This window comes from Brettanomyces nanus, chromosome 1, assembly GCF_011074865.1.
Source record: "Brettanomyces nanus chromosome 1, complete sequence".
NCBI classification, from domain to species: domain Eukaryota; kingdom Fungi; phylum Ascomycota; class Pichiomycetes; order Pichiales; family Pichiaceae; genus Brettanomyces; species Brettanomyces nanus.
The window spans coordinates 4167029-4178747 of record NC_052374.1 but is presented as its reverse complement, the minus strand read 5'-3'; the positions used below and the strand labels follow the sequence as shown (position 1 = coordinate 4178747).

Genomic DNA, 11719 nt, shown 5'->3' with positions numbered 1-11719 from the left:
TCGCGTCAACCATCCCAAAAAATTTCTCCCATCCGCCTATCACTTTTTCGTCTTCTCAGTCTTTAATCCACTCGAGTTCCCTCTCTCCCCATCACTTTTTTTTTCTTCCATCTCCAAGTCCGCTCGTTCTCTTGAGCTTTCCAGTCTGTCGTTGTCCCTCCCCCAGAAGATGCAGCGTAGCGCATGTAGCCTGTAGTGTAGCCTGTAGCATGTAGCGTAGAGTATGTAGCGTAGAGTAGCCTGTAGCGTAGAGTAGAGTAGAGTATGTAGAGTAGCGTAGCATGTAGCGTAGAGTCAGTTCCCTCAGTCAGTTAACCTAGTTAGTCCACCACCACCTCCGCAATATAGCCGCACGCGTCCCATCTGGCTTCCAACTCACTTTTAAATGCGTAAACTCCATCTGTAAGGCTACGTTATACACATCCTTACACCATGTGTTCATTACCTGCCATACCATGTCAGCTTCTTTGTTTTACCCCACACCACCAATTCCATCGTATCTCATCTTCTACTACAGCTATCACCTTCAAATCCTCAGCGTTTATCTTAAGTCACTACCACTTCCTATGCTTCACTTTGTTTCCCTCAATATCTACTTTCAAATATATCCTAGTATTATTTAATATCGAACCACCACCACTCGACTTCCAATGAGGACAATAAAGACACTGAGGTAAGAAGCTCTAAATAAGAGAACCTGCACATCCAAATCACTTTTGTAGGATAGAACTATCAGCTTACGAGAGAGTGTACCCATTAATGCTAAATATCTTTAAGTTTCCTAATTGGGAATTCGGCCCTCGGAAAATCTTCGTCCCTACCGAGAAATAAAAAGAAACCAATATGTGAATCATCCTGTGACTTAATTCCGAGGGGTGGTGCGACATTAGACCCCACAGATTTCTACCAAATAGTAGCATAATTACCCCACATAATCCATACGCGGAATTGAACTGTTGCCATCTTCATGCCTCGATTAAATGCCAGTCGCTAATAATTAACAAGAACTTCTATGAAAGTGCATGCTGGTTGCTGCAACACCTTCGGTATGAAGAGAAACGTATAGCACGAAAACTTGGCTGTATTGAAAACAAGGCCCTTCTGATTGCTTATCTGTTCTTTGACCAAATGCACAACCAAATACAATTTTGCAAAGTGATCCAATACAAAATAGGTTGTCAAGTATATAACTTCATATACCACTCGAATTTTAGGTATTCCACATTATTCTCGGTTTCATCCAAAAGTCAAGTTACGTTAGGCTTGCGGAGAGAGTTGATTCAATATTCTTAGTATTCTTAACTGGACCTATACCAGAACCTTTGCCTATGTTTGAAGGATTGTCGAACTTAGCTAAATGTTCTTCTCATGATTTCAAATGTTTCAGAACAGGTTGAAAATGTTAGTGTAAACCGTATAATACATTTATCATAACTCGGGGCCGCTGAAAAGCTCACAGCCGAAATGCTGGCCTCAACATACTTTGGATACGGAAATCTCTGAGTGTCTTGGTAATTTGAACCTTAAGATCTCAAATATTAGTATGTCTTACTGAAGAAATGGAAGAAAAAGCCATATAGCTAAGCTTCAATTTTCAACTGCCTACGAAATTGGGATGCCAATACTCGAACTTCGCAAATTATTGAAGAACAAAAAGGGAATTATATTTTATGAAATATAACAAAAATAGAGGAGACGCGTAAATTATATGAATCACGTGACGAGCAGGTGCACGTAATGAATTCTACATCCCAACACCGGTAATTGACAAGACAATAGGGATTACTGAAATGCGCTAAAGAGGGATCAAGGATCAATCTAGTTACAAAAAGGGCTCAGGAGGATAAAAAGATGATTCTTTAACACCAGGCTAATCATTCAATAAACCAATCTTATATTATCTATTTATGTATTCTTGATTACGTATAATATTGTATTTATACGTATTTACATCTGAGTTAGAAGCCGTTTATCAAAAGATGTATCTCAATATATGATTTCCATCCAGGTAGGCTTGTTGATTAGGTTCGCTTACAATTTTTTGAGGAAGGAGAGTCAGTCAAACTTGAAGACCAAGTCTCTATGACCTCCTAAAAATATCCCAGATAAATGTACTCTGAAAGAATTGAATTCATCTCTGATGATTTCCACCACTCTATAAAGAAGTAGACATCTAAACCAATTTTATTCAAGCAAGAAAGTTGATTTCCAGGGTTCTACATACAACCATACTCTCTTCCAATGCACACTTAAAACTAAAACAAGTACTCGTAATTTGTAATGACAGCTGAACGGTTATCCTTCTTTTTGAATCAACAAATGACCTTTGCAGAGAAAAGATTCAGAGACATTGTATTTATCAATTTGTATGATCTACAGACATATACAAGAAATATTACAAGATTGGAATTGATATATATCAAGGCATGTCCTTTTTTGTTCCCCATGTTCATTTTCTTATGCATTTAACCAGTAAAACTGTTACACGACCATTTGACTATTCCAAATAGAAGTCGAGTTTCACAAAACATTATTTACGTTTTCTTACCAAATATCAGAGGACTTTTTCTTTGGAAGCATTGGAAAGATCCACTAGCCAACAATTATACCAAGTACATTTATGTTTTCTGTTTATTAGTTCGGTCTGCAGATGTTCTAAAGGGTTGGTTCAAAATCATAACCGGAAACTTTACTTAAGTAAAAACTTACCCTAGGTAAGATACTTTTAAATGATCTGCTCACTTTTAAAGGCATAGTCAATTAAACCTACGTATCTTCAAAAACCTATGGGCATTGTTATGGCTATCTGATCTCCTGCTTCTTGAAATGAATCATGAAATAGTAATATCTTAGTTTATCACGCAGTAAAGAAGTCCTCGCAAGTTGAAACGAATGACGGTCGAGCTATTGTCCTTGTTTCAAAGCCAAAATAGCTTCCCATATTAACAGCAAAAACTTTGGGAATTTCAATTCATTAATTGTAGTCCTGTATAATCTTCAAATATAATAACCAGAAATGTTTCAACACTGGAAAGCAGATTCATATGAAGCAGTGTTTGTCCTTATTTTTGATGTATCCGTGCACTTTATTTTTATTTTAATCCTTTTTGGCTATGCCAGAGTTAGAAATATGGAAAGAGCATTTTATACAAGTGTTTTTTACAATATATAAAAAACTATCAACTCGACTACTAAAGTCGCCTTGCTCATAGAGCCTACTTTGAACAATGTATCTACTAAACTCCATTGGTTACATTCAACTTTACCAGTATGCTATCACCAGATATATGTTATGCACGTGCTTGTTGTCACACAAGATTTACATCTAATTCGACTTGTAAGATGAGTCAAGGGACCGCAGTCTCTTAGTCTGTTCAATAGGTAATAAATCATTTTCGTATCCGTTGTAGATGTTATTTGTCGAATCCATAGTATTTTGCCAACTCTAAAAATATCTATTTTGCGTCAAGTAATGCATCTGGCCCAGATATGAGCTCACAATACATTCTACTACCCAGTAATCTGTATATTGACAATATAAAAGGATAAAGATGTATGCTGGATGACTATCTGCAGCAATTTTATATATAGCACTAGGAGCATCAAGTTGCAATGATTCAACACTATATCAATATCAAGTATTGTTGCTTGTTTAGGATTGTTCAATTAACAAGCTCTCACAATTGAATGTCTTTCTTACTTGGTCAACATACTAAGTTCCTTACTCAGATCCAGTAGTGTTGTGTTCATCAATATAAGCGAAAAAGAATATACAATAATTTCAATATACTTACTTAGAAACTGGGTTAGGAACTACCTGTTGGGATTTTGAGGTCTTTCTGGAAAGCGACTGGATACTTAACGTGGAGTGTTTCGTCCATGATCCCTTCACTTTGATTTTTACTAGTGGCGTATACATTCTGTCGGGATCATCCTTATCACTCATAAATCATTTTGTAATCATTCATATGGATGTAAAAAAAAAAAGGAGGGAATTATTCCACACCAAGAAGCAAAAACAATTCAGTAAACGTAACTAAACAACATCTTCAGTGTTTTCAGCATGATCGACGTTAACGCCCTTCATATCGTCGTAAGCTTTTTTGTTCATCGTCATTGCTTCAGTCTCATAGTTCTTCCACTTTCTAGCAGGAATCTTAGCTGCAAACATCTCGTCAATATCCTCAAATGATCTACCAGCAGTTTCTGGTTGGTAAAAGTAGAAGACGAAGATAGACATAAGGGAGAAACCTGTGAAAATGAAGTTGATCTTCGAGCCCATATTTGCCTGATCAGGGTTGAACATGTAAGGCAAAACAAAACTCCACATGCACCAGAAGGCAGAGTTGACTATAGAACCGACGGCCACAGTCTTCGCCCTTAAACTCACAGATGAGACCTCTGCAGCAAAAATATAAGCCAACGGTCCAATGGAAACATTATAGAAAAAGTTGTACATGACCATAAAGGCACAAGCAACCGTCATCGAAGTCATGTTATCAGTAGCGGTACCGGCAGCTGAAACAATGAGATTCAAGATAGTCAAGCAAGACATACCATACAAAATTAAGGGTCTACGACCGAACTTGTCGAAGATGAACCAAGAAACAATAACACCAAAGATCGACAATGCCTGGGCACCACAACTCAACTGATAAGACCGATGAGTAGAGAAGCCTGCAAGTTCATAATAGTACGTTGAGTAACTGGCGATGAAAGCAACACCACTCCATGGTTGCATGAAGAAACTAAAAAGCACAATCAAAGTTCTTCTGAGATCCTTCTTCCTAAAGCAGTCTGCGTAAGTACTAGAGTCGGAAATTTTGATAGATTCTTCGACGGTCGTTAACATCAAGCCAAACTGTTGCTCAGCTTGGACAGGATCGAATAATCTGTTTAAGTTTTTTTCTGGCAGCATCATACTTGTTGACCTTGAGAAGCCAGAAGGGAGACTCGGGCATAAAGAATAAGGGTAGGCAAGTGATTGAGAATATCCACTGAGGAAGGAAAATACCTCTATATGCCATCCTGGTTGTGTAAGCACTAGTGGTGTTGTTGATCAAGTAGCACACGAATGGACCGATACAGAGAGAAAGCGAACAGGAAGCAACGATGAAACCTCTCAAAGCGAGGGGACTGAGCTCGGAAACAACCGTAATACCAATTGTAGAAATGACACCGAGACAAAGAGCGTTCATGAATTTACCGACAAAGAAGATTTGGATGGTGGTGGCCACATATTCCATCGTGATGAAGGGAATTGTAAACAAGATGGCAAAACTGAGCACCCATTTTCTTCCAAACCGATCAGACAAGTATGAAGAGAAAAACGAGGAAAGAGCAACGGCTCCTTGGGGACCACCGGTAATGGCCGACTGCCAATTGGAAGGAAGCACGTACGAACCATCATAATAGTAGCCAAAGTCCTGTCTGAACTGAGGAATTGATAACACAATACCTGAAGCCTGGTTCTCGTAACCAACCAAAATCATTGCCCAAACAATTCCCATACACCAGCAAAAAGGACTTTGGGTATTTCTTGATAGCCTGCCACCTAGTTAGCTCGTGCTCCACCTTCTGCTGGGCTTGAGGGCTAGTCTCCTCCATGTTCTCCTTCACGCACACTTCATCCGCCTGCGCATTTGTGTCAGACTCGTCGATCTGACTGTTAATATCTTCTGGCATCGCGACTGTTTTGAATTATATTCTATACTGAAAAGTATTGTTTGGTATTGAACTCCGCGTAGGGCAAGAAACTCGCATTTATATATCCATTTGAATGGACGCACTTTTATTTGTGATATGGGGGGAATACATGTTGATTATTACATTACCCAGCCTTAGAGGGGATAAATGACTGGGCATTGCAGTCCATTGTCAGTCACATCACCCCACAAATTAAGCTCTCGGGAGTTTCATTTACGCCTATGATTTGATGGTAACTTGGGCTTCATCACATAAGTTGAAGGAAAAATGTTTTTCCGTAAACTCCCTGTCTCGTAATTGGGCGGACGGGAATTGGCTGCTTCGTAAAATACCAACACGACAAAGCGCTGTTGCGTTAAATCACGCCCTAACAAAGTAGCAAATGCCGGGATACGCGGCTGTGTTACCCTAGTTTTCAGAAAAAAAAGCTAATTTAGGCATTGTCGAGACGCAGTGAAAAGTATGGGGGGGCAGCTTACAGATTTGCGGAGTATCGATTTCCTGCATAGCGTGACCTAAATCTTGTTGTGGAATTATGCGGGGTAAATAATATCACGAGGGGAATGATGATAAGACCTGCATGGCAGATCATATGTACAAAGAGAAGTAGAAGGAGCGGAGCAGTTACAACCGTGTTGATAACGCTTATTTTTAACGGCATATCATTTATTCGTAAACAAAAACTTTATACACTTTTACAAATCATGCATAATGAACCAAAACATCGCTTGGTCCGCTGACACCAGCCATTACCAAGTGTCTTCCATTGGCGCTTGGGTCATATTTCTCAAAGTCCACAGCCTTTTCGTTCAATTCAAGGTGGTGTGGTGGTTGGTTGGTGAGTGGTCGGACGGTAGAGTATTTCATTTCATAATGTACTGATCCAGAGTCAAGTACACACCTTCATTTCAAAGTCTACTTGATCCATAGTCAATGCTCAAATATCTTTATGCATCCGACTACTTCCCTGAAAATTAGGGGTTCGACAGGGTGTGCGTGCGTGCGCGGGGGAAGTAAACCACGTGTATTTTTTGTATTTAACTTGTAGTCTCTCCCTAATCTCAATTTGCGGCCACCTCGATTTCCCTCATCTCGATTTCCCTTATCCTCATCTCCCTCATCTCCATCTCCCTCATCTCCATCTCCATCTCCCTCATCTCCATCTCCATCTCCATCTCCATCTCCCTCATCTCCATCCCCTTCATCTCCATCCCCTTCATCTCCATCTCCCTCGCCGAAATTCCGTTCGCACCTCAACTTCCTCACTTCCTTACACCACATCAACTGCACTCCACTTGAGCCAATCCGCACCTCAGAGATTCGACGGGTGTGTGTGAGGGAGGAGTGTGCGTGAGGCTCGGACGTGCGTGGTGTAGTGTGTGTGAGAGAAATAAACTGCGTGTACTCTGCACAGTATCATGTACTCATCAAAAGAAGGGGTGTGTTCACTGTTCAAATATGTTACATGCTTGTCTACGGAAATCTTAAACCTTTTTTGTGTAACATTATCTGCCTTCATAATTTGCTACTTCCAGATGTTTGGTATGGCAGGAATACAGCGAGGCCCATTAAGCATGGTGCTGCCATTATCATGAACTGAGATAGTATCTATTGAAAGCTTTGACCTGTGACAAAGCAGATTTCAACGTGCATTTAAAGTCTTCAGCGCATTGGATGAAAGTTTTCTAACCGTTGATAGTATAGTCGATTACATGCCTACGCAAAGTATGTTTCAATCCAGTACACAAATAATGGTGTTATCATTAACCATCGTATTTCTCCACAGAGAGACGAATAATTGGATTTAAGTCCGCTGTTCTTCCTCTAAACTTTTTATATCAAGTTAACCTGGAAACATGATCAAGAAGGCTCTACAACAATATCCAATAAATTCATAAGAAAAGAAATTCTTCCTGCGCAGAGTTGTACATGAGGATTCAAAAGAAATGGTAAATCGATATATAAACAATATTATGTTCGGCATGAACTAATTACTCCGCAAACAAATGCATTTGGGTACCCCTTTACAAATTACCCCAATACTCAAATGTTTCTGGTCGAATCTTAATTATTCTATGGAGGCATGATATACTATTGATGGAGCGCTATTATTTCTTATGAATACGACTTATTTGATTAATTGGTATGTCCAATACCCCCAAATACAGTCCATTTGATTAATGTTCCAGCTGTAAGGATAAACTTCCTTACACCGATAAGGGTAATAAATCACCGGAAATCTATGGACCTCAACAGGGTGCGATCTCCGAGAACTCACTTAAGGGTGACTTTAAACCCACTGGTGTGACTGCTGATTTAACTTTTAGTGACGAGGGATTGTCTACTAATAGCGTTTCCTCAGGAGCAACTGGGACAGATACCTCTGTTCTCCATTCTCTTGAGCATGATCAAACTAGCCGTCGCTATGCTCTCTCTGACTTCTCCAAACCACGAGAGTGTTCTTTGGACGTTTACGAATCGTTGTCAGGCAGTGGCGCTGAAAATGTCACTTTTTATATTGGAAAATATAATGAGTTTACTGATTTTAACTCTTGGGCTGATCGCTTTTGGCACTATATGAGAGGCATTGATCATAACTTGACCGTCAGTTACCAATCACTGTCTAAAGTCAACGTTGTTACTACATTAATTATCCACGCCATTGAGTTTATCACTGAGTGTATCATCGTAGGATGGGAAGGCTCCGGCATCATTAAGGATCGTACCAAGGATGTTATTCGCTTATCTTTCAGCGGTACTCGCACATTTAAATTGTTTGGAACACTTTACTATATGTTTGGTAATCACGTCAACTTCAACTATCTTTTAGAAGCCCAAGAACGAAAAATTATCGCAAATATTGCTTCTGACTATTTTTTTCACTATACAAAATACTTGTCATAGCCTGTGAGAACAAATCTGAACTTAACATCACCAGACTCCATTCTCTTCCAAGCAGTACAAACATCGGCCTCGTTTATATCCATCGTCTCCACCCAAGGTTTAATCTTGTTATCTGCCGCGAATTGCAACATGTACTCGATATCAGCAGGAGAGCCAATTGCTGAACCGCCAATTGAATAACTTCCATGCAACATGAAGAAAGGCTCGAATTCAAGTTTAACGCTAATAGGAGGAGCAGTAATGAATACAAACTTACCACTGGGTCTCAACGTCGACATAACAGACTTCACCTGCGAGGCGTCAAAGGTCGAAGCAGTGTTAACAACGACATCGAATTTGTCTTTATAGGAAGCAGGAAATTCAGGGTTCGAGGTGGCAATATAATGATCTGCTCCCAGCTTCTTAGCGAGTTCCTTCTTGCGATCGCTTCTTGAAATTGCTGTAACCTCTGCACCCATAGCCTTCGCAAACAAAATGCACATGTGACCAATACCACCGATACCTCGAACGCCAACTTTCGTACCCTTCTTGACACCAGCACTAAGCAATGGCTTGAAACCTGTGATACCACCACACATCAAAGGAGCTGCACTGAGAGTATCCAAAGCATCTGGAATCTTAAACACAAATCTGTTGCTTATCCTAATATAGTTGGCATAACCACCCTGATTATTTGTTCCATCGGGGTAAGTGGAACCATAGGTAGTCTGTTGCTCATCGCAATTATTTTGGAACCCGTTGACACACCTCCAGCAACTGCTACACGAGTCACACTGGGCGCCAACACCAACCCGGTCCCCTATGTGAAATTTGGACTTATCAACTTCATCACCTAGGGCAACAATATGTCCAACAATTTCATGACCAACGGCTATCGGAGCATATGGCCTACCCCAGTCACCCTTTGCACAGTGGATGTCAGATCCACAAATTCCACAAGCAATAATCTTGATATCAACATCCACTGGACGCATATCCCGTGGAGTATAATCAAACCTCTTTGGCTCCAACCATTTATCGTAATCAAGAACGCCAATTGCTTTAATTGTTTCGAGCATTGTTAAAAAGAAGTAGTATTAAATGGCCACAAAAAACTGTACAAAGATGCAGTCTACATCTAAATATTCGGGGGCATCTTTCTGATATATATATATATATCCTTGTCTTGGAATCGACACTCTAAGGAATCTGATTACTCCTTCCTTTGTTTGATTTACTCTTCTCGTTTAAAAGCGGGCCGGATTTAAAGGATATAGTTTCCGTACTCACCCGTTTTGGTACGATTGAGCGATTGGAGCAATTGGATGACAGGGCTTCACGAGTCACAGAACTCTGGCTTATTATTTGATGATGACTCAAGGTACTTCCTTCATTGTCTCATTCGGATTATATTCGTTAAATCCGGATCTGTACTAATGCAGTATGTCTCCCAATTAGGTCATTTTTATTCCGAACCACGCGCTGTACCTGTTTAGGCTCTTTATATAGCAAAAGCCTGATCCTTTTAACACAATTCAGTATATTCAGGTGTTGGTTAGTCTATAGGATCTCAACATCACAATAGCTGATACTTCTTTTATACGCGCCTCGGGTACTAAATTGACAGGGTATTGATACAAATCAGAGTTTCTTCCATCTCTATCTACTCGCACCTTATGCCTCGGTGTATGCACTCATGCCCCTAATTTGACAACGACGTACACCCCCATTTAATTGAGTATCTTTCAGTCAGGTTACAAACCTAGTGTGATGCTACGATATAATTATTCAGTAACTCAATTCGTTGTAAGATGTATTCAAAAGGCCATAATTTAATTCTCAGGTTCATATCAAAAATTGCTGATGCCAGTGGCATTCACTCTCTTTTCTTTCAGAATACAATCGCTAAATGCGCTCGTAGACTTTCAATGCCACTTCGGCGGCATGAACTCCAGATAAGACCATGGCTCCAAAGGTCGGGCCCATCCTGTTAGAAGAATCGCACTCAGATAGCTCCATACCGGCGCAGACCAAGCCTGGGAAAACCTCCCTGGTTCCTCTGACGATGGCATCCTCAGCTCTGTTCATATCAAGACAGCCCATTCTGTTCCTCTTCAATAAACCCTGAGCGGCCAATCTCTTGACACAGAAAGCACCCATTGGACCATCGTGACCAGTGCAAGAAATAACAACCTTGGCATTAATCGTATTAGGATCCATGCAGGATTGATCATCATGGTGCATGGAGACTAAAGTCCAATTGGTAACAACACCCGCGACATTGACATCACCGGAAGCGGCAGTCCGAGTAATCAAGTCCTCAACACATGTAGCGTTGAACAATTTGACATTGGGCAAAGCCAAAACCTTGGAAGAAAGGGTCGTAATAAATAGTGCGGCATGCTTGATGACAATGAAGTTACCCTCGTCATCGTAATCAATACCTAACTCTTTGATAAACTCATCGGCAGGTTTTCTGAGAACCATAGCCGAGAACAATTGACCACCGAGGAAGCAGCCACCTCCAACAGCAACATTTGCCTCGATTATAGCAATTTTCAAGTCTGGACGAGCCGTTGCAAGGACATAAGCACATGACAAACCAGCAGAACCTGCCCCAACGATAACAATGTCCGACTCTGCATACTTGTCCAAATCCTTAAAATACCTGGAAGTCATTGCCCTAGAGACTTCTGACTCTCTGATTGGAGCAAATTCAAAGGAAGGCCAATCAAATACGGCATTGGTAGCGTTGGCGAGGGAAGAGTCACCGTTGAAGATATTGGCACCCTGCAAAGAAAGAGGGGCGTTTTGAGTTTCAGTAATGGTGGATGACCTACAACTTGTTAGTAAAAGTAAAATAGAGAGGGAGTCAACAATGGAAAGATGGATGAAGAACACTTTAGAGTTAAGTTATAATGTGACGTAGTACAGTTATCCTGTAACAATCCGACATAAAGTCAGTCCCCTTACTCACAAATTCCCCACTAGGACAGCAATACTTCAAATCTCCCATTTATTGCCCACTCTTTCACCCCATTTGGGGTAAAACGAAAAGGTAAGATGCATTTTCTTAGCGCTAGTATTAACTAGATCAAGTTCAGCAGTGTATTCTCAGCCCGGAGGCACC

The 11719-nt window shown here is 40.5% G+C and overlaps 3 protein-coding genes across 3 annotated transcripts; all 3 read right to left on the bottom strand.

The window, feature by feature from the left end:
* Positions 1-4036: 4036 nt before the first annotated feature.
* On the bottom strand, positions 4037-4961 carry FOA43_001957 (uncharacterized protein; the record flags this gene model as incomplete). The annotated part of the gene is made up of 2 exons (XM_038922262.1): positions 4037-4892; positions 4954-4961. The coding sequence occupies 2 exons, from the start codon at positions 4959-4961 to the stop codon at positions 4037-4039; spliced, it is 864 nt and encodes a 287-aa protein (XP_038778190.1).
* A 3627-nt stretch (positions 4962-8588) lies between these two features.
* Positions 8589-9668, bottom strand: FOA43_001956 (uncharacterized protein; the record flags this gene model as incomplete). Its single annotated transcript, XM_038922261.1, has 1 exon — positions 8589-9668. One exon carries the CDS (start codon positions 9666-9668, stop codon positions 8589-8591), a length of 1080 nt encoding a protein of 359 aa, XP_038778189.1.
* Positions 9669-10494: 826 nt separating this feature from the next.
* On the bottom strand, positions 10495-11629 carry STI35 (Thiamine thiazole synthase; the record flags this gene model as incomplete). The annotated part of the gene is made up of 2 exons (XM_038922260.1): positions 10495-11425; positions 11625-11629. 2 exons carry the CDS (start codon positions 11627-11629, stop codon positions 10495-10497), a joined length of 936 nt encoding a protein of 311 aa, XP_038778188.1.
* Between the last annotated feature and the right edge of the window lie 90 nt (positions 11630-11719).